Source organism: Salvelinus namaycush, unplaced genomic scaffold (genome assembly GCF_016432855.1).
Source record: "Salvelinus namaycush isolate Seneca unplaced genomic scaffold, SaNama_1.0 Scaffold209, whole genome shotgun sequence".
NCBI classification, from domain to species: domain Eukaryota; kingdom Metazoa; phylum Chordata; class Actinopteri; order Salmoniformes; family Salmonidae; genus Salvelinus; species Salvelinus namaycush.
In genome coordinates this window covers 80538-102529 of record NW_024058886.1, presented here as the reverse complement: position 1 = coordinate 102529, position 21992 = coordinate 80538, and the positions used below count along the sequence as shown (strand labels likewise).

General features: G+C 46.6%; 1 protein-coding gene across 1 annotated transcript in view; it reads right to left on the bottom strand.

Annotated features, from left to right (window-relative positions):
* The window catches only part of LOC120038131 (1,4-alpha-glucan-branching enzyme-like), a 128591-nt gene that overhangs the window by 69491 nt on the left and 37108 nt on the right, over positions 1 to 21992 (bottom strand). Inside the window, exon 2 of the mRNA XM_038984026.1 lies at positions 8653 to 8822. Coding sequence (XP_038839954.1) covers positions 8653 to 8822 — 170 coding nt within the window. The remainder of the gene's footprint in view (positions 1 to 8652; positions 8823 to 21992) is intronic.

The following is a 21992-nucleotide window of genomic DNA, read 5'->3' as shown; positions in this document are numbered from 1 at the left end:
AGCTCTCACTATACTCTACTAGACTCTCACACTATACTCTACTAGACCTCACTATACTCTACTACTCTCACTAGACTCTCACTATCCTCTACAGACTCTCACTATACTCTACTAGACTCTCACTATACTCTAGACTCCCACTATAACTAGAGTAGCAGCAGTGTACATGTAGGTAGGGGTAAAGTGACTATGTATAGATAATAAACAGAGAGTAGCAGCAGTGTACATGTAGGTAGGGGTAAAGTGACTATACATAGATAATAAACAGAGAGTAGCAGCAGTGTACATGTAGGTAGGGGTAAAGTGACTATGTATAGATAATAAACAGAGAGTAGCAGCAGTGTACATGTAGGTAGGGGTGAAGTGACTATACATAGATAATAAACAGAGAGTAGCAGCAGTGTACATGTAGGTAGGGGTGAGGTGACTATACATAGATAATAAACAGAGAGTAGCAGCAGTGTACATGTAGGTAGGGGTAAAGTGACTATGTATAGATAATAAACAGAGAGTAGCAGCAGTGTACATGTAGGTAGGGGTAAAGTGACTATACATAGATAATAAACAGAGAGTAGCAGCAGTGTACATGTAGGTAGGGGTGAAGTGACTATGTATAGATAATAAACAGAGAGTAGCAGCAGTGTACATGTAGGTAGGGGTGAAGTGACTATACATAGATAATAAACAGTGAGTAGCAGCAGTGTACATGTAGGTAGGGGTAAAGTGACTATACATAGATAATAAACAGAGAGTAGCAGCAGTCTAAAATAGGTGGAGGGTCAATGTAAATAGTCCGGGTGGCTATTTGATTAATTGTTCAGAAGTCTTATGGCTTGGGGGTAGAAGCTGTTAAGGAGCCTTTTGGACCTAGACTTGGCGATCCGGTACCGCTTGCCGTGCGGTAGCAGAGAGAACAGTCTATGACTAGAGTGGCTGGAGTCTTTGACAATTTTTTAGAGACTTCCTCTGACCCCGCCTAGTGTATTAGGTCCGAGATGGCGGGAAGCTTGGCCCCAGCGATGTACAGGGCCGTACGCACTACCCTCTGTAGCGTCTTACGGTCGGAGGCAGAGCAGTTGCATTACCAGGCGGTGATGGAAGGACCAGGATGAAGAACCACTGCTGTAGACGCTCAGGCAACAATTATACTTTATTTCCCTTTGCATGAAGAGCTCTGTATAAAACCCTGGTTGATGCATCCAAAATACCACCCTACTGCCTTTTTAGTGCACTTCTATTGACCAGGGCCAATGGGGTTCCTGGATTTGTATGTACAGAAATAGGATGCCATTTAGGAAGCAGGATGTACGTATTATGTATCAAACCAGCGTCATATTCATGACCGGGGCTTCAGGGCTTTTTCCATATCAGCTGTGAAATTGAAATCAAATAATTTGATGGAGCCATGTCAAAATGTAATCGCTCTCTCTCTCTCTCTCTCTCTCTCTCGCTCCGTGTGCATGTGTAGACGTTTGTACGCGTGTGTCAGAATGTAATCTCTGCCAGAAATGAATATTGGGCCTGAGCCACAGCCCACGGTCTTTGCTGAATAATTAACAGACGAATAGAGAGATGGAAAGAGAGGGAAAACAGAAAGGAGGGATGGAGGAAGGAACTGGAAGGAAAATCTATGGGGACAAAAAACATTGGATTGGACCTGGGCTCTAGAAAACAGAATGAATACTGTGGGAGACTGTGGCTGCCTCCCAAATGGAACTCTATTCCCTAAATCAGAGGGCTCTCCAACCCTGTTCCTGGAGAGAGACCCTCCTGTAGGTTTTAACTCCAACCCTGTTCCTGGAGAGATACCCTCCTGTAGGTTTTAACTCCAACCCTGTTCCCGGAGAGAGACCCTCCTGTAGGTTTTAACTCCAACCCTGTTCCTGGAGAGAGACCCTCCTGTAGGTTTTAACTCCAACCCTGTTCCTGGAGAGAGACCCTCCTGTAGGTTTTAACTCCAACCATGTTCCCAGAGAGACCCTCCTGTAGGTTTTAACTCCAACCCTGTTCCTGGAGAGACCCTCCTGTAGGTTTTAACTCCAACCCTGTTCCTGGAGAGCTACCCTCCTGTAGGTTTTAACTCCAACCCTGTTCCTGGAGAGATACCCTCCTGTAGGTTTTAACTCCAACCCTGTTCCTGGAGAGATACCCTCCTGTAGGTTTTAACTCCAACCCTGTTCCTGGAGAGATACCCTCCTGTAGGTTTTAACTCCAACCCTGTTCCTGGAGAGATACTCCTCCTGTAGGTTTAAACTCCAACCCTGTTCCTGGAGAGATACCCTCCTGTAGGTTTTAACTCCAACCCTGTTCCTGGAGAGATACCCTCCTGTAGGTTTTAACTCCAACCCTGTTCCTGGAGAGAGACCCTCCTGTAGGTTTTAACTCCAACCCTGTTCCTGGAGAGATACCCTCCTGTAGGTTTTAACTCCAACCCTGTTCCTGGAGAGAGGCCCTCCTGTAGGTTTTAACTCCAACCCTGTTCCTGGAGAGCTACTCCTCCTGTAGGTTTTAACTCCAACCCTGTTCCTGGAGAGCTACCCTCCTGTAGGTTTTAACTCCAACCCTGTTCCTGGAGAGCTACCCTCCTGTAGGTTTTAACTCCAACCCTGTTCCTGGAGAGATACCCTCCTGTAGGTTTTAACTACAACCCTGTTCCTGGAGAGAGACCCTCCTGTAGGTTTTAACTCCAACCCTGTTCCTGGAGAGATACTCCTCCTGTAGGTTTAAACTCCAACCCTGTTCCTGGCGAGATACCCTCCTGTAGGTTTTAACTCCAACCCTGTTCCTGGAGAGATACCCTCCTGTAGGTTTTAACTCCAACCCTGTTCCTGGAGAGAGACCCTCCTGTAGGTTTTAACTCCAACCCTGTTCCTGGAGAGATACCCTCCTGTAGGTTTTAACTCCAACCCTGTTCCTGGAGAGATACCCTCCTGTAGGTTTTAACTCCAACCCTGTTCCTGGAGAGAGGCCCTCCTGTAGGTTTTAACTCCAACCCTGTTCCTGGAGAGCTACTCCTCCTGTAGGTTTTAACTCCAACCCTGTTCCTGGAGAGCTACCCTCCTGTAGGTTTTAACTCCAACCCTGTTCCTGGAGAGCTACCCTCCTGTAGGTTTTAACTACAACCCTGTTCCTGGAGAGAGACCCTCCTGTAGGTTTTAACTCCAACCCTGTTCCTGGAGAGATACCCTCCAGTAGGTTTAAACTCCAACCCTGTTCCTGGAGAGAGACCCTCCTGTAGGTTTTAACTCCAACCCTGTTCCTGGAGAGATACCCTCCTGTAGGTTTTAACTCCAACCCTGTTCCTGGAGAGATACTCCTCCTGTAGGTTTAAACTCCAACCATGTTCCTGGAGAGATACCCTCCTGTAAGTTAAGCCCTGCCCTATATAGCGTCGGAGGTCCCTGTCCTATATAGTGTCGGAGAGCCCTGTCCTATAAAGCGTCAGAGGGCACTACCCTATATAGTGTCGGAGAGCCCTGTCCTATAAAGCGTCAGAGGGCACTACCCTATATAGTGTCGGAGAGCCCTGTCCTATAAAGCGTCAGAGGGGACTACCCTATATAGTGTCGGAGAGCCCTGTCCTATAAAGCGTCAGAGGGCACTACCCTATATAGTGTCGGAGAGCCCTGTCCTATAAAGCGTCAGAGGGCACTACCCTATATAGTGTCGGAGAGCCCTGTCCTATAAAGCGTCAGAGGGCACTACCCTATATAGTGTCAGAGAGCCCTGTCCTATAAAGCGTCAGAGGGCACTACCCTATATAGTGTCGGAGAGCCCTGTCCTATAAAGCGTCAGAGGGCACTACCCTATATAGTGTCGGAGAGCCCTGTCCTATAAAGCGTCAGAGGGCACTACCCTATATAGTGTCGGAGAGCCCTGTCCTATAAAGCGTCAGAGGGCACTACCCTATATAGTGTCGGAGAGCCCTGTCCTATAAAGCGTCAGAGGGCACTACCCTATATAGTGTCAGAGAGCCCTGTCCTATAAAGCGTCAGAGGGCACTACCCTATATAGTGTCGGAGAGCCCTGTCCTATAAAGCGTCAGAGGGCACTACCCTATATAGTGTCGGAGGTCCCTGTCCTATATAGTGTCAGAGAGCCCTGTCCTATAAAGCGTCAGAGGGCACTACCCTATATAGTGTCAGAGAGCCCTGTCCTATAAAGCGTCAGAGGGCACTACCCTATATAGTGTCGGAGAGCCCTGTCCTATAAAGCGTCAGAGGGCACTACCCTATATAGTGTCGGAGAGCCCTGTCCTATAAAGCGTCAGAGGGGACTACCCTATATAGTGTCGGAGAGCCCTGTCCTATAAAGCGTCAGAGGGCACTACCCTATATAGTGTCGGAGAGCCCTGTCCTATAAAGCGTCAGAGGGCACTACCCTATATAGTGTCGGAGAGCCCTGTCCTATAAAGCGTCAGAGGGCACTACCCTATATAGTGTCAGAGAGCCCTGTCCTATAAAGCGTCAGAGGGCACTACCCTATATAGTGTCGGAGAGCCCTGTCCTATAAAGCGTCAGAGGGCACTACCCTATATAGTGTCGGAGGTCCCTGTCCTATATAGTGTCAGAGAGCCCTGTCCTATAAAGCGTCAGAGGGCACTACCCTATATAGTGTCAGAGAGCCCTGTCCTATAAAGCGTCAGAGGGCACTACCCTATATAGTGCACTGTAAAGGGACTAGGGCGCCATCGGGACACAGGATGTGTTGTTCTCTTTGTCATCACAACCCAGCTGCAGCTTGTCTGTTTGGTGAAGAACACATCCTGAATGGCACCCTATTCCCTATATAGTGCACTACTTTTAACCAGAACCGAGTTGGGCCCTGTTCAAAAGTAGTGTACTATATAGTGAATAGTGTGCCATTTGAACCACATATTTGTTTGGAGCAGTGGGACAGAACAACAACAGCAGTGGGAAAGAACAACAGCAGCAGTGGGACAGAACAACAGCAGCAGTGGGACAGAACAACAGCAGCAGTGGGACAGAACAACAGCAGCAGTGGGACAGAACAACAGCAGCAGTGGGACAGAACAACAGCAGCAGTGGGACAGAACAACAGCAGCAGTGGGACAGAACAGCAGCAGTGGGACAGAACAACAGCAGCAGTGGGACAGAACAACAGCAGGACAGAACAACAGCAGCAGTGGGACAGAACAACAGCAGCAGTGGGACAGAACAACAGCAGCAGTGGGACAGAACAACAGCAGCAGTGGGACAGAACAACAGCAGCAGTGGGACAGAACAACAGCAGGACAGAACAACAGCAGCAGTGGGACAGAACAACAGCAGGACAGAACAACAGCAGCAGTGGGACAGAACAACAACAGCAGTGGGACAGAACAACAACAGCAGTGGGACAGAACAACAACAGCAGTGGGACAGAACAGCAGCAGCAGTGGGACAGAACAGCAGCAGCAGTGGGACAGAACAACAGCAGCAGTGGGACAGAACAGCAGCAGCAGTGGGACAGAACAGCAGCAGCAGTGGGACAGAACAACAGCAGCAGTGGGACAGAACAGCAGCAGCAGTGGGACAGAACAACAGCAGCAGTGGGACAGAACAACAGCAGCAGTGGGACAGAACAACAGCAGCAGTGGGACAGAACAACAGCAGCAGTGGGACAGAACAACAGCAGCAGTGGGACAGAACAACAGCAGCAGTGGGAAAGAACAGTGGGACAGAACAACAGCAGCAGTGGGAAAGAACAACAGCAGGACAGAACAACAGCAGCAGTGGGACAGAACAACAGCAGCAGTGGGAAAGAACAGTGGGACAGAACAACAGCAGCAGTGGGACAGAACAACAGCAGGACAGAACAACAGCAGCAGTGGGACAGAACAACAGCAGCAGCAGGACAGAACAACAGCAGCAGTGGGACAGAACAACAGCAGCAGTGGGACAGAACAACAGCAGGACAGAACAACAGCAGCAGTGGGACAGAACAACAGCAGCAGTGGGACAGAACAACAGCAGCAGTGGGAAAGAACAGTGGGACAGAACAACAGCAGCAGTGGGACAGAACAACAGCAGGACAGAACAACAGCAGCAGTGGGACAGAACAACAGCAGCAGTGGGACAGAACAGTGGGACAGAACAACAGCAGCAGTGTAAAGCAGTGGGGGTCCCCTGCCTGCCTACTGCACTCTGTCCACATGATGCTTTACTCCTCAACAACTCATTTATGGTCTTCTAATTAAAACGTCTCTCAATTGCCTCGTTAAGTGATTTCATTGGGCCACACAATTTAAAAACATGAATATTAGCTTTCGTGATTATTTTGGATGTGTAATTCTGTCCATTAACAAAATGAGGAAATCTACAAAACAAACTAGTCATTTCTAATGAGATGTAATGATCTAATGGTCATTCATTAGTTGGGCAGAAGAAGGAATAAATTAAAACTCCTAATGAAGATATAGAAAGGAAATGGCACCCTATTCCCTACATAGTGCACTACTTTAGACCAGAGCCCTATGGCACCCTATTCCCTATATATAGTGCACTACTTTAGGCCAGAGCCCTATGGAACCCTATTCCCTATATAGTGCACTACTTTAGACCAGAGCCCTATGGAACCCTATTCCCTACATAGTGCACTACTTTGGACCAGAGCCCTATGGCACCCTATTCCCTACATAGTGCACTACTTTAGACCAGAGCCCTATGGCACCCTATTCCCTATATAGTGCACTACTTTAGACCAGAGCCCTATAGAACCCTATTCCCTATATAGTGCACTACTTTAGACCAGAGCCCTATGAGCCTGCGCTCTCTATTGGTCTTTCTGTGATTCCTTGCATCCCTCTGAACAGTACGAAAGGTCCAAGGTCCCTTCCCTCGTAACTTCTTCTCCAACGGGTTGTGAGAAGGAGGTGAGGAGAGAGGATGTGAGGAATCAAGGAGAGATGACTTGAGGAAGAGGGCGCAGCGGATTCAGCTGAACAGAACCAAGGGTCAACCTCTGCTTGAGCTGCTCATCAATGAATCAACTCCTTTTTTTCAGTGCCTAAGTATGCAACATGACAGGCAGACCATTCTGTATCGGTCTACCTTCAAAGTTGAGGCCAAAGGGAAGAGAGCTCAGAGAGTACTTCTAACAGAACAAAGGCTGCACCAATCATGATTTATTTGTGTGTGTGTGTGTGTGTGTGTTTTGAAAATAGCAAAAACCCCTTTAGGAAAAAAACTCTGGAGCCTTTGTTTTCACTATTTACTAAAAACACCAACTCCAAGGGTATCTAACAATAAAGTTAAAATCCAAACTACAGTTAGGACAGATGAGGTCAAACCTCCAATTATATAGAAACAGCATTACAAGTTGAAGGGAAACAGATCTGTGTGTAATAACAGCATTACAAGTTGAAGGGAAACAGATCTGTGTGTAATAACAGCATTACAAGTTAAAGGGAAACAGATCTGTGTGTAATAACAGTATTACAAGTTAGAGGGAAACAGATCTGTGTGTAATAACAGCATTACAAGTTGAAGGGAAACAGATCTGTGTGTAATAACAGCATTACAAGTTGAAGGGAAACAGATCTGTGTGTAATAACAGCATTACAAGTTGAAGGGAAACAGATCTGTGTGTAATAACAGCATTACAAGTTGAAGGGAAACAGATCTGTGTGTAATAACAGCATTACAAGTTGAAGGGAAACAGATCTGTGTGTAATAACAGCATTACAAGTGAAAGGGAAACATATCTGTGTGTAATAACAGCATTACAAGTTAGAGGGAAACATATCTGTGTGTAATAACAGCATTACAAGTTAGAGGGAAACAGATCTGTGTGTAATAACAGCATTACAAGTTGAAGGGAAACAGATCTGTGTGTAATAACAGCATTACAAGTTAAAGGGAAACAGATCTGTGTGTAATAACAGCATTACAAGTTGAAGGGAAACAGATCTGTGTGTAATAACAGCATTACAAGTTAAAGGGAAACAGATCTGTGTGTAATAACAGTATTACAAGTTAGAGGGAAACAGATCTGTGTGTAATAACAGCATTACAAGTTGAAGGGAAACAGATCTGTGTGTAATAACAGCATTACAAGTTGAAGGGAAACAGATCTGTGTGTAATAACAGCATTACAAGTTAAAGGGAAACAGATCTGTGTGTAATAACAGCATTACAAGTTAAAGGGAAACAGATCTGTGTGTAATAACAGCATTACAAGTTAAAGGGAAACAGATCTGTGTGTAATAACAGCATTACAAGTTAAAGGGAAACAGATCTGTGTGTAATAACAGCATTACAAGTTGAAGGGAAACAGATCTGTGTGTAATAACAGCATTACAAGTTGAAGGGAAACAGATCTGTGTGTAATAACAGCATTACAAGTTAAAGGGAAACAGATCTGTGTGTAATAACAGCATTACAAGTTAAAGGGAAACAGATCTGTGTGTAATAACAGCATTACAAGTTGAAGAGAAACAGATCTGTGTGTAATAACAGCATTACAACAGCTATTGATTTCCTCAGGAGATACTGGTTTCTACCGACTGACCTGATGCAGTTGGAGTGGGTCATTATACTTCGTTCCTACACACAGCTGCCAACGCAAGCCTTCCTGCATACTTGCCTACGCGTGTGTTTCTCGGTGTGTGTGTGTGTGTGTGTGTGTGTGTGTGTCTGCTACAGTACTCACTGAAGTCTCCAGTAAGGAACAGGGCCTCCGCGGCCGGGGCCCACTCCCTCAACACCAGTCTGTTGTCAGCCATGCGGTTCACGCCAAAGGTCCTGTAGCTTCTAGTGAACTGATCAAAGCCTCCTTCTGCCTCCTCCAGGAGCAACAGACGCTTCTCAAACAGCCCATACCTGAGAGACAGGCACAGAGAGAGAGAGAGACACACAGACCGACACAGAGAGAGAGACAGACACACAGACACACCGACACAGAGAGAGAGAGACACACCGACACAGAGAGAGAGAGACAGACAGACAAACAGAGACAGACAGACAGACAGACAAACAGAGACAGACAGACAGACAGACAGACAAACAGAGACAGAGACAGAGACAAACAGAGACAGACAAACAGAGACAGAGACAGACAAACAGAGACAGAGACAGACAAACAGAGACAGAGACAGACAAACAGAGACAGAGACAGACAAACAGAGACAGAGACAGACAAACAGAGACAGAGACAGACAAACAGAGACAGAGACAGACAAACAGAGACAGACAAACAGAGACAGAGACAGACAAACAGAGACAGAGACAGACAAACAGAGACAGACAAACAGAGACAGAGACAGACAAACAGAGACAGAGACAGACAAACAGAGACAGAGACAGACAAACAGAGACAGAGACAGACAAACAGAGACAGAGACAGAGACAGAGACAGACAGACAGTATTGTTAATAACAGAGAAGGAACTGGGAAAGATACCAGCTCCCCTTGACTAACTCATGGATAGAATCAGCATTGTCAATAACAGTAAATAGGATGCAATATTAATGACTCAGGCCAAGACCTAAAATACTACAAATGTGTTGGTCAGCGTTAAAGGCTTCCCAAGACTATAGGAGATGTATTGATCAGTGTTAAAGGCTTCCCAAGACTATAGGAGATGTATTGATCAGCGTTAAAGGCTTCCCAAGACTATAGGAGATGTATTGATCAGCGTTAAAGGCTTCCCAAGACTATAGGAGATGTATTGATCAGCGTTAAAGGCTTCCCAAGACTATAGGAGATGTATTGATCAGCGTTAAAGGCTTCCCAAGACTATAGGAGATGTATTGATCAGCGTTAAAGGCTTCCCAAGACTATAGGAGATGTATTGATCAGCGTTAAAGGCTTCCCAAGACTATAGGAGATGTATTGATCAGCGTTAAAGGCTTCCCAAGACTATAGGAGATGTATTGATCCGTGTTAAAGGCTTCCCAAGACTATAGGAGATGTATTGATCAGTGTTAAAGGCTTCCCAAGACTATAGGAGATGTATTGATCAGTGTTAAAGGCTTCCCAAGACTATAGGAGATGTATTGATCAGCGTTAAAGGCTTCCCAAGACTATAGGAGATGTATTGATCCGTGTTAAAGGCTTCCCAAGACTATAGGAGATGTATTGATCCGTGTTAAAGGCTTCCCAAGACTATAGGAGATGTATTGATCAGTGTTAAAGGCTTCCCAAGACTATAGGAGATGTATTGATCAGTGTTAAAGGCTTCCCAAGACTATAGGAGATGTATTGATCCGTGTTAAAGGCTTCCCAAGACTATAGGAGATGTATTGATCAGTGTTAAAGGCTTCCCAAGACTATAGGAGATGTATTGATCAGCGTTAAAGGCTTCCCAAGACTATAGGAGATGTATTGATCCGTGTTAAAGGCTTCCCAAGACTATAGGAGATGTATTGATCAGTGTTAAAGGCTTCCCAAGACTATAGGAGATCTGTTGATCAGTCTATGGTTGCATGCAACATTGTATGGGATTGGGCTCTGGTCAAAAGTAGTGCAATATGCTGTGAGAGTACAAAACATTAAGAACACCTGCTCTTTCCATGACAGACTGACCAGGTGAATACAAGGTGAAGCTATGATCCCTTATTGATGTCACTTGTTAAATCCACTTCAATCAGTGTAGATGAAGGGGAGGAGACGGGGTTAAAGAAGGATTTATAAGCCTTGAGACAAATGAGACATGGATTGTGTGTGTTTGCCATTCAGAGGGTGAATGGGCAAGTCAAAATATTTAAGTTCCTTTTTTGAACAGGGTGTGGTAGTAGGTGCCAGGCGCAGCGGTTTGTGTCAAGAACTGCAACGCTGCTGGGGTTTTCACTCTCAACAGTTTCCCGTGTGTATCAAGAAGGTTCCACCGCTCAAAGGACATCCAGCCAACTTGACAACTGTGGGAAGCATTGGAGTAAACATGGGACAGCATTCCAGTGGAACACTTGACACCTTTTAAAATAGTCAAATTCACACACACAATCAAGACTGCCTCTGATCTGGAGGACTCACTAAACAGAGAACATCCCTGGTCATCCCTACTGCCTCTGATCTGGAGGACTCACTGAACAGAGATCATCCCTGGTCATCCCTACTGTCTCTGATCTGGAGGACTCACTGAACAGAGAACATCCCTGGTCATCCCTACTGTCTCTGATCTGGAGGACTCACTGAACAGAGAACATCCCTGGTCATCCCTACTGTCTCTGATCTGGAGGACTCACTGAACAGAGAACATCCCTGGTCATCTCTACTGCCTCTGATCTGGAGGACTCACTAAACAGAGAACATCCCTGGCTGGGTAGACTGCCCTAAATGGAGGCTACCTAAAGCTGGGTAGACTAGCTGGGTAGACTGCCCTAAATGGAGGCTACCTATAGTTGGGTAGACTAGCTGGGTAGACTGCCCTAAATGGAGGCTACCTATAGTTGGGTAGACTAGCTGGGTAGACTGCCCTAAATGGAGGCTACCTAAAGCTGGGTAGACTAGCTGGGTAGACTGCCCTAAATGGAGGCTACCTATAGTTGGGTAGACTAGCTGGGTAGACTGCCCTAAATGGAGGCTACCTATAGTTGGGTAGACTAGCTGGGTAGACTGCCCTAAATGGAGGCTACCTATAGCTGGGTAGACTAGCTGGGTAGACTGCCCTAAATGGAGGCTACCTATAGCTGGGTAGACTAGCTGGGTAGACTGCCCTAAATGGAGGCTACCTATAGCTGGGTAGACTAGCTGGGTAGACTGCCCTAAATGGAGGCTACCTATAGTTGGGTAGACTAGCTGGGTAGACTGCCCTAAATGGAGGCTACCTATAGCTGGGTAGACTAGCTGGGTAGACTGCCCTAAATGGAGGCTACCTATAGCTGGGTAGACTAGCTGGGTAGACTGCCCTAAATGGAGGCTACCTATAGCTGGGTAGACTAGCTGGGTAGACTGCCCTAAATGGAGGCTACCTATAGCTGGGTAGACTGCCCTAAATGGAGGCTACCTATAGTTGGGTAGACTGCCCTAAATGGAGGCTATAGGTAGTCTTAGAACCCGGTCAACGTAACACACACACACACTATTAATGCTGTAGCCAAGAGGTTGGTGAGCTATATGTGGACGTGGTGTTGTAATACCATGTATAGTATACAGTCTAAAAAAAGGTAGGTCTATCGGAGTAGCCTCTGGCTTTACCTTGGACCGCATTCGAGGGCATGAAAAATCAATACATGAACATCATTATACAAAATGGATAGGCTGTCTTGCAAAGAGCATTCATATTTTATCACCTGCCACACATCGACAACGCTCACAAAAAGTATGCTAATTTTAGTCACAGTTACTGTGTAAAGACAGTTATGCTGTTGCATGTATTTTAATTAATATAGTATTTTTTATCAAACGATATCTACCCGAATATGTCCCTATAACCTTTCCCGTACGGAGTCACTATGTCACTACGTCACCAGGACGCCATGTCACTATGTCACTACGTCACCAGGACGCCATGTCACTATGTCACTACGTCACCAGGACGCCATGTCACTATGTCACTACGTCACCAGGACACCGTGTTACTACGTCACCAGGACGCCGTGTTACTATGTCACTACGTCACCAGGACACCGTGTCACTACGTCACCGTGTCACTACGTCACCAGGACACCGTGTCACTACGTCACCGTGTCACTACGTCACCGTGTCACTATGTTACTACGTCACCAGGACACCGTTTCACTATGTTACTACGTCACCAGGACACCGTGTCACTATGTTACTACGTCACCAGGACGCCGTGTCACTACGTCACCGTGTCACTACGTCACCGTGTCACTACGTTACTACGTCACTACGTCACCGTGTCACTACGTCACCGTGTCACTATGGTACTACGTCACCAGGACGCCGTGTCACTATGTTACTACGTCACCAGGACGCCGTGTCACTATGTTACTACGTCACCAGGACACCGTGTCACTATGTTACTACGTCACCAGGACACCGTGTCACTATGTTACTACGTCACCAGGACACCGTGTCACTATGTTACTACGTCACCAGGACGCCGTGTCACTATGTTACTACGTCACCAGGACGCCGTGTCACTATGTTACTACGTCACCAGGACGCCGTGTCACTATGTTACTACGTCACCAGGACACCGTGTCACTATGTTACTACGTCACCAGGACACCGTGTCACTATGTTACTACGTCACCAGGACACCGTGTCACTATGTTACTACGTCACCAGGACGCCGTTTCACTATGCTACTACGTCACCAGGACGCCGTGTCACTATGTTACTACGTCACCAGGACACTGTATTACTATGTTACTACGTCACCAGGACACCGTGTTACTATGTCACCAGGACACTGTATTACTATGTTATTATGTCACCAAGACACCGTGGAACCATGTCACTATTTTACCAGGACACAGTGTTACTATGTCACTATGTCACCAGGACAGTGTATTACTATGTTATTATGTCACCAGGACACCGTGTTACTATGTTACAATGTCACCATGTTACTATGTCACCATGTTACTATGACACCAGGACACCGTGACACCATGTTACTATGTCACCAAGACACCGTGGCACCATGTCACTATGTTACCAGGACACCGTGTTACTATGTTACCAGGACACCGTGTTACTATGTCACCAGGACAGCGCCTTACTATGTTACCAGGACACCATGTTACTATGTCACCAGGACACCGTGGCACCATGTCACTATGTTACCAGGACACTGTGTTACTATGTTACCAGGACACCGTGTTACTATGTCACCATGTTACTATGTCACCAGGACACCGTGTTACTATGTTACCAGGACAACCTGTTACTATGTTACTATGTTACCAGGACACCGTGTTACTATGTTACTATGTCACCAGGACACCATGTCACCGTGTCACTATGTTACTATGTCACTAGGACGCCGTGTCACCATGTTACTATGTCACCAGGACACCGTGTCACTATGTCACCATGTTACTATGTCACCAGGACACCGTGTTACTATGTTACCAGGACACCGTGTTACTATGTTACCAGGACACCGTGTTACTATGTCACCATGTTACTATGTCACCAGGACACCGTGTTACTATGTTACCAGGACACCGTGTTACTATGTTACTATGTTACCAGGACAACCTGTTACTATGTTACTATGTCACCAGGACACCGTGTTACTATGTCACCAGGACGCCATGTCACCATGTTACTATGTCACCAGAACACCATGTCAACGTGTCACTATGTTACTATGTCACTAGGACGCCGTGTCACCATGTTACTATGTCACCAGGACACCGTGTTACTATGTCACCAGGACACCGTGTCACTATGTTACTATGTCACCAGGACACCATGTCACCGTGTTACTATGTCACCAGGACACCGTGTTACTATGTCACCAGGACACCGTGTTACTATGTCACCAGGACACCGTGTTACTATGTTACTATGTCACTAGGACGCCGTGTCACCATGTTACTATGTCACCAGGACACCGTGTTACTATGTTACCAGGACACCGTGTTACTATGTTACTATGTTACCAGGACAACCTGTTACTATGTTACTATGTCACCAGGACACCGTGTTACTATGTCACCAGGACGCCGTGTCACCATATTACTATGTCACCAGGACACCATGTCACCGTGTCACTATGTTACTATGTCACTAGGACGCCGTGTCACCATGTTACTATGTCACCAGGACACCGTGTTACTATGTCACCAGGACACCATGTCACTATGTTACTATGTCACCAGGACACCATGTCACCGTGTCACTATGTTACTACGTCACTAGGACGCCGTGTCACCATGTTACTACGTCACCAGGACACCGTGTTACTATGTCACCAGGACGCCGTGTCACCATGTTACTATGTCACCAGGACACCATGTCACCGTGTCACTATGTTACTATGTCACTAGGACGCCGTGTCACCATGTTACTATGTCACCAGGACACCGTGTTACTATGTCACCAGGACACCGTGTCACTATGTTACTATGTCACCAGGACACCATGTCACCGTGTCACTATGTTACTATGTCACTAGGACGCCGTGTCACCATGTTACTATGTCACCAGGACACCGTGTCACTATGTTACTATGTCACCAGGACACCATGTCACCGTGTTACTATGTCACCAGGACACCGTGTTACTATGTCACCAGGACACCGTGTTACTATGTCACCAGGACACCGTGTTACTATGTCACCAGGACACCGTGTTACTATGTCACCAGGACACCGTGTCACTATGTTACTATGTCACCAGGACACCGTGTTACTATGTCACCAGGACGCCGTGTCACTATGTCACTAGGATGCCGTGTCACTATGTCACTACAGTGCCTTGCGAAAGAATTCACCCCCTTGGTGTTTTTCCTATTTTGTTGCATTACAACCTGTAATTTAAATGGATTTTTATTTGGATTTCATGTAATGGACATTAAAAAAAAGTCCAAATTGATGAAGTGAAAAAAATTACTTGTTTCAAAAACTTAAACAGAAAAATGGTTGCTGCATATGTATTCCCCCTTTGCTATGAAGTACCTAAATAAGATCAGGTGCAACCAATTACCTTCAGAAGTCACATAATTAGTTAAATAAAGTTCACCTGTGTGCAATCTAAGTGTCACATGATCTCGGTATATATACTGAGATTATATATATATATACACATACATACATACATACATACATACATACATACATACATACATACATACATACATACATACATACATACATACATACATACATACATATCTATATATATATACATATCTATATATATATATATATATATATATATATATATATATATATATATATATATATATATATACACACACACACACACACACACACACACACATAAAGAGTCTACAACACCACTAAGCAAGGGGCACCATGAAGACCAAGGAGCTCTCCAAACAGGTCAGGGACTACGTTGTGGAGGGGTACAGATCAGGGTTGGGTTATAACAAAATATACAAAACTTTGAACCTCCCACGGAGCACCACTAAATCCATTATTTAAAAAATTGAAAAAAACATGGCACCACAACACACCTGCCAAGAGAGCGCCGCCCACCAAAACTCACAGACCAGGCAAGGAGAGCATTAATCAGAGAGGCAACAAAGAGACCAAAGATAACCCTGAAGGAGCTACAAAGCTTCACAGCAGAGATGAGTATCTGTCCATAGCACCACTTTAAGCCATAGACTCCACAGAGCTGGGCTTTACGGAAGAGTTGCCAGAAAAAAGCCATTGCTTAAAGAAAAAAATAAGCAAAAGCGTTTGGTGTTCGCCAAAAGGCATGTGGGAGACTCCCAAACATATGAAAGAAGGTACTCTGGTCAGATGAGACTAAAATTGAGCTTTTTGGCCATCAAGGAAAATGTCTGGCGCAAACACAACACAAACACAACACATCACCCAGAGAACACCATCCCCACAGTGAAGCATGGTGGTGGCAGCATCATGCTGTGGGGATGTTTCTCCATCGGCAGGGACTGGGAAACTGGTCAGAATTGAAGGAATGATGGATGGCGCTAAATACAGGGAAATACTTGAGGGAAACCTGTTTCAGTCTTCCAGAGATTTGAGAGTGGGACGGAGATTCACCTTCCAGCAGGACAATGACCCTAAGCATACTACTAAAGCAACACTCGAGTGGTTTAAGGGGAAACATTTAAATATATCTTGGAACAGCCTAGTCAAAGCCCAGACCTCAATCCAATTGAGAATCTGTGGTATGACTTAAAGATTGCTGTACACCAGCAGAACCCATCCAACTTGAAGGAGCTGGAGCAGTTTTGCCGTGAAGAATGGGCAAAAATCCCAGTGGCTAGATGTGCCAAGCTTATAGAGACATACCCCAAGAGACTTGCAGCTGTAATTGCTGTTAAAGGTGGCTCTACAGAGTATTGACTTTGGGAGGGTGATAACTTGAGCGTGCCTAACTATTCAGTTTTTGTGCATCTTCAAAGTGGTCGGCATGTTGAGTAAATCAAATGATAAACCCCCCAAAAATCCATTTTAATTCCAGGTTGTAAGGCAACAAAATAGGAAAAATGCCAAGGGGGGTGAATACTTTCACAAGCCACTGTCACCATGTTACTATGTTGTGACTGACCAGCTAAACCTTTGGCTTATTTTCTGACACTGGAGAGTATAAACTAACTACTATCATTTATCGTGTTAGTTCCTCCTAGCCAGCTGCTGTCCAGATCAGATTCTCCCTGAAGAATCAGATTCTCCCTGCGGGATCAATCATAGATTCTCCCTGCGGGATCAATCATAGATTCTCCCTGCGGGATCAATCATAGATTCTCCCTGCGGGATCAATCATAGATTCTCCCTGCGGGATCAATCATAGATTCTCCCTGCGGGATCAATCATAGATTCTCCCTGCGGGATCAATCATAGATTCTCCCTGCGGGATCAATCATAGATTCTCCCTGCGGGATCAATCATAGATTCTCCCTGCGGGATCAATCATAGATTCTCCCTGCGGGATCAATCATAGATTCTCCCTGCGGGATCAATCATAGATTCTCCCTGCGGGATCAATCATAGATTCTCCCTGTAGGATCAATCATAGATTCTCCCTGTAGGATCAATCATAGATTCTCCCTGTAGGATCAATCATAGATTCTCCCTGTAGGATCAATCATAGATTCTCCCTGTAGGATCAATCATAGATTCTCCCTGTAGGATCAATCATAGATTCTCCCTGTAGGATCAATCATAGATTCTCCCTGTAGGATCAATCATAGATTCTCCCTGTAGGATCAATCATAGATTCTCCCTGCAGGATCGATCAGATTCTCCCTGTAGGATCGATCAGATTCTCCCTGCAGGATCGATCAGATTCTCCCTGCAGGATCAATCATAGATTCTCCCTGCAGGATCAATCATAGATTCTCCCTGCAGGATCAATCATAGATTCTCCCTGTAGGATCGATCAGATTCTCCCTGTAGGATCAATCATAGATTCTCCCTGTAGGATCAATCATAGATTCTCCCTGTAGGATCAATCATAGATTCTCCCTGCAGGATCGATCAGATTCTCCCTGTAGGATCGATCAGATTCTCCCTGCAGGATCGATCAGATTCTCCCTGCAGGATCGATCAGATTCTCCCTGCAGGATCAATCATAGATTCTCCCTGCAGGATCAATCATAGATTCTCCCTGCAGGATCAATCATAGATTCTCCCTGCAGGATCGATCAGATTCTCCCTGCAGGATCAATCATAGATTCTCCCTGCAGGATCAATCATAGATTCTCCCTGCAGGATCAATCATAGATTCTCCCTGCAGGATCAATCATAGATTCTCCCTGCAGGATCAATCATAGATTCTCCCTGCAGGATCAATCATAGATTCTCCCTGCAGGATCAATCATAGATTCTCCCTGCAGGATCAATCATAGATTCTCCCTGCAGGATCAATCATAGATTCTCCCTGTAGGATCAATCATAGATTCTCCCTGTAGGATCAATCATAGATTCTCCCTGTAGGATCAATCATAGATTCTCCCTGTAGGATCAATCATAGATTCTCCCTGTAGGATCAATCATAGATTCTCCCTGTAGGATCAATCATAGATTCTCCCTGTAGGATCAATCATAGATTCTCCCTGTAGGATCAATCATAGATTCTCCCTGTAGGATCAATCATAGATTCTCCCTGCAGGATCAATCATAGATTCTCCCTGCAGGATCAATCATAGATTCTCCCTGCAGGATCAATCATAGATTCTCCCTGTAGGATCAATCATAGATTCTCCCTGCAGGATCAATCATAGATTCTCCCTGCAGGATCAATCATAGATTCTCCCTGCAGGATCAATCATAGATTCTCCCTGCAGGATCAATCATAGATTCTCCCTGTAGGATCAATCATAGATTCTCCTGCAGGATCGGATTCTCCTGCAGGATCAAATTCGGATCAGATTCTCCTGCAGGATCAGATTCTCCTAGCCAGCTGGATGAAGAACACTCTACTCTTTTTATCTCTGCATGCTCTCTCCCCACCTTCCTCCCAGTCTCCACTCACTCCCCTCTCTCTCATCCCTCGCTCCCCACCTTTCTCCCCGTCTCCACTCACTCCCCTCTCTCTCTCTCTCTCATCCCTCGCTCCCCACCTTTCTCCCCGTCTCCACTCACTCCCCTCTCTCTCTCATTCCTCTCTCTCTCATTCCTCGCTCCCCTCCTTCCTCCCCGTCTCCACTCACTCCCATCTCGCTCTCCCTCTCATCCCTCGCTCCCCACCTTCCTCCGTCTCCACTCACTCCCCTCTCTCTCTCATCCCTCGCTCCCCGTCTCCACTCACTCCCCTCTCTGTCTCTCTCCACTCTGAAACTCAAATCGATAACAATGCTTAGTGCTCCCATACCCGCGGTGTCACCATTTCAGAATGCATGTTGTGGCAGCCCTGTGGAGAGCCTTTCCACAGGATGAGGAGAGGAGGATTCAGTTAAGGATGGCTCCTGGCTCTGCATTAATAGTCATGGTTATGATTAGAACAAAGTAAGTGCTGGGGGGAGGGTAGTCTGGCTGGCTGGGTGGGTGCTGTGTATTTCTATAGTCCTGCGTATCTAGAACCTCTTCTTCTGGCCCTGCTGGCATGATTAGACAGGAGATGAGAAGACATTGTCTGTGTGTGTGTGTGTGCGCGCGTGTCTCAAATTGCACCCTATTACCTATACAGTGCGCTACTTTAGGGCAGAGCCCTGAACATGCCCTATGGGCCCTGGTCAAAAGTAGTGCACTATGTAGGGAATAAGGTTCTGTCAAAAGTAGTGCACTAATGTAAAGAATAGAGTGCCAATTGGGACATACCCGTCAAGATCAGACCACGCATCACAATCACACTCAAGGTGACTTCAAGGTTCCATTCCAAATCACACCCTATTCCATATATAGTGCACTACTTTTGACCAGAGCCCCACTAAATAAGGAATAGGGAGCTATTTGGGACCCTAAAAGACATCTGATTTCCCTAAACTTGCTGCTAACACAAAATCTAAACTTCCCCTCACCTGCTTATTAGTAATAACGAGTAATACAATTAGGCCAGCCTCTGACTTTGTCCTCGGTTTCTCCTCTCTCTCTCAGGGTGTGATCTCTGTGTGTGTGTGTGTGTGTGTGTGTGTGTGTGTGTGTGTGTGTGTGTGTTTACAACCATTTTATATTATTCTTCATTATTTTATTACAATGTATATTGTACAAATTGTTGCTTGGCAATATTAAAACGCAATGTTTTTTTATGCCAAGAAAGCAGCTTGAGAGAGAGGACAGAGACGGCACAGAGCGAGAGAGGAGAGAGAGGACAGAGACGGCACAGAGCGAGAGAGGAGAGAGAGGACAGAGACGACACAGAGCGAGAGAGGAGAGAGAGGACAGAGACGACACAGAGCGAGAGAGGAGAGAGAGGACAGAGACGACACAGAGCGAGAGAGGAGAGAGAGGACAGAGACGACACAGAGCGAGAGAGGAGAGAGAGGACAGAGACGACACAGAGCGAGAGAGGAGAGAGAGGACAGAGACGACACAGAGCGAGAGAGGAGAGAGAGGACAGAGACGACACAGAGCGAGAGAGGAGAGAGAGGACAGAGACGACACAGAGCGAGAGAGGAGAGAGAGGACAGAGACGACACAGAGCGAGAGGAGAGAGAGGACAGAGACGACACAGAGCGAGAGAGGAGAGAGAGGACAGAGACGACACAGAGCGAGAGAGCGAGAGAGAGGACAGAGACGACACAGAGCGAGAGAGGAGAGAGAGGACAGAGACGACACAGAGCGAGAGAGGAGAGAGAGGACAGAGACGACACAGAGCGAGAGAGAGAGAGAGAGAGGAGAGAGAGGACAGAGATGACACAAAGCGAGAGAGAGAGAGGAGAGAGAGGACAGAGACGACACAGAGCGAGAGAGAGAGAGGAGAGAGAGGACAGAGACGACACAGAGCGAGAGAGAGAGAGAGGAGAGAGAGGACAGAGACGACACAGAGCGAGAGCGAGAGAGAGAGAGAGAGAGAGAGAGGACAGAGACGACACAGAGCGAGAGCGAGAGAGAGAGAGAGAGAGAGAGGACAGAGACGACACAGAGCGAGAGCGAGAGAGAGAGAGGACAGAGACGACACAGAGCGAGAGAGGAGAGAGAGGACAGAGACGACACAGAGCGAGAGAGGAGAGAGAGGACAGAGACGACACAGAGCGAGAGAGGAGAGAGAGGACAGAGACGACACAGAGCGAGAGAGGAGAGAGAGGACAGAGACGACACAGAGCGAGAGAGGAGAGAGAGGACAGAGACGACACAGAGCGAGAGAGGAGAGAGAGGACAGAGACGACACAGAGCGAGAGAGGAGAGAGAGGACAGAGACGACACAGAGCGAGAGAGGAGAGAGAGGACAGAGACGACACAGAGCGAGAGGAGAGAGAGGACAGAGACGACACAGAGCGAGAGAGGAGAGAGAGGACAGAGACGACACAGAGCGAGAGAGCGAGAGAGAGGACAGAGACGACACAGAGCGAGAGAGGAGAGAGAGGACAGAGACGACACAGAGCGAGAGAGGAGAGAGAGGACAGAGACGACACAGAGCGAGAGAGGAGAGAGAGGACAGAGACGACACAGAGCGAGAGAGAGAGAGAGAGAGGAGAGAGAGGACAGAGATGACACAAAGCGAGAGAGAGAGAGGAGAGAGAGGACAGAGACGACACAGAGCGAGAGAGAGAGAGGAGAGAGAGGACAGAGACGACACAGAGCGAGAGAGAGAGAGAGGAGAGAGAGGACAGAGACGACACAGAGCGAGAGCGAGAGAGAGAGAGAGAGAGAGAGAGGACAGAGACGACACAGAGCGAGAGCGAGAGAGAGAGAGAGAGAGAGAGGACAGAGACGACACAGAGCGAGAGCGAGAGAGAGAGAGAGAGAGGACAGAGACGACACAGAGCGAGAGCGAGAGAGAGAGAGAGAGAGGACAGAGACGACACAGAGCGAG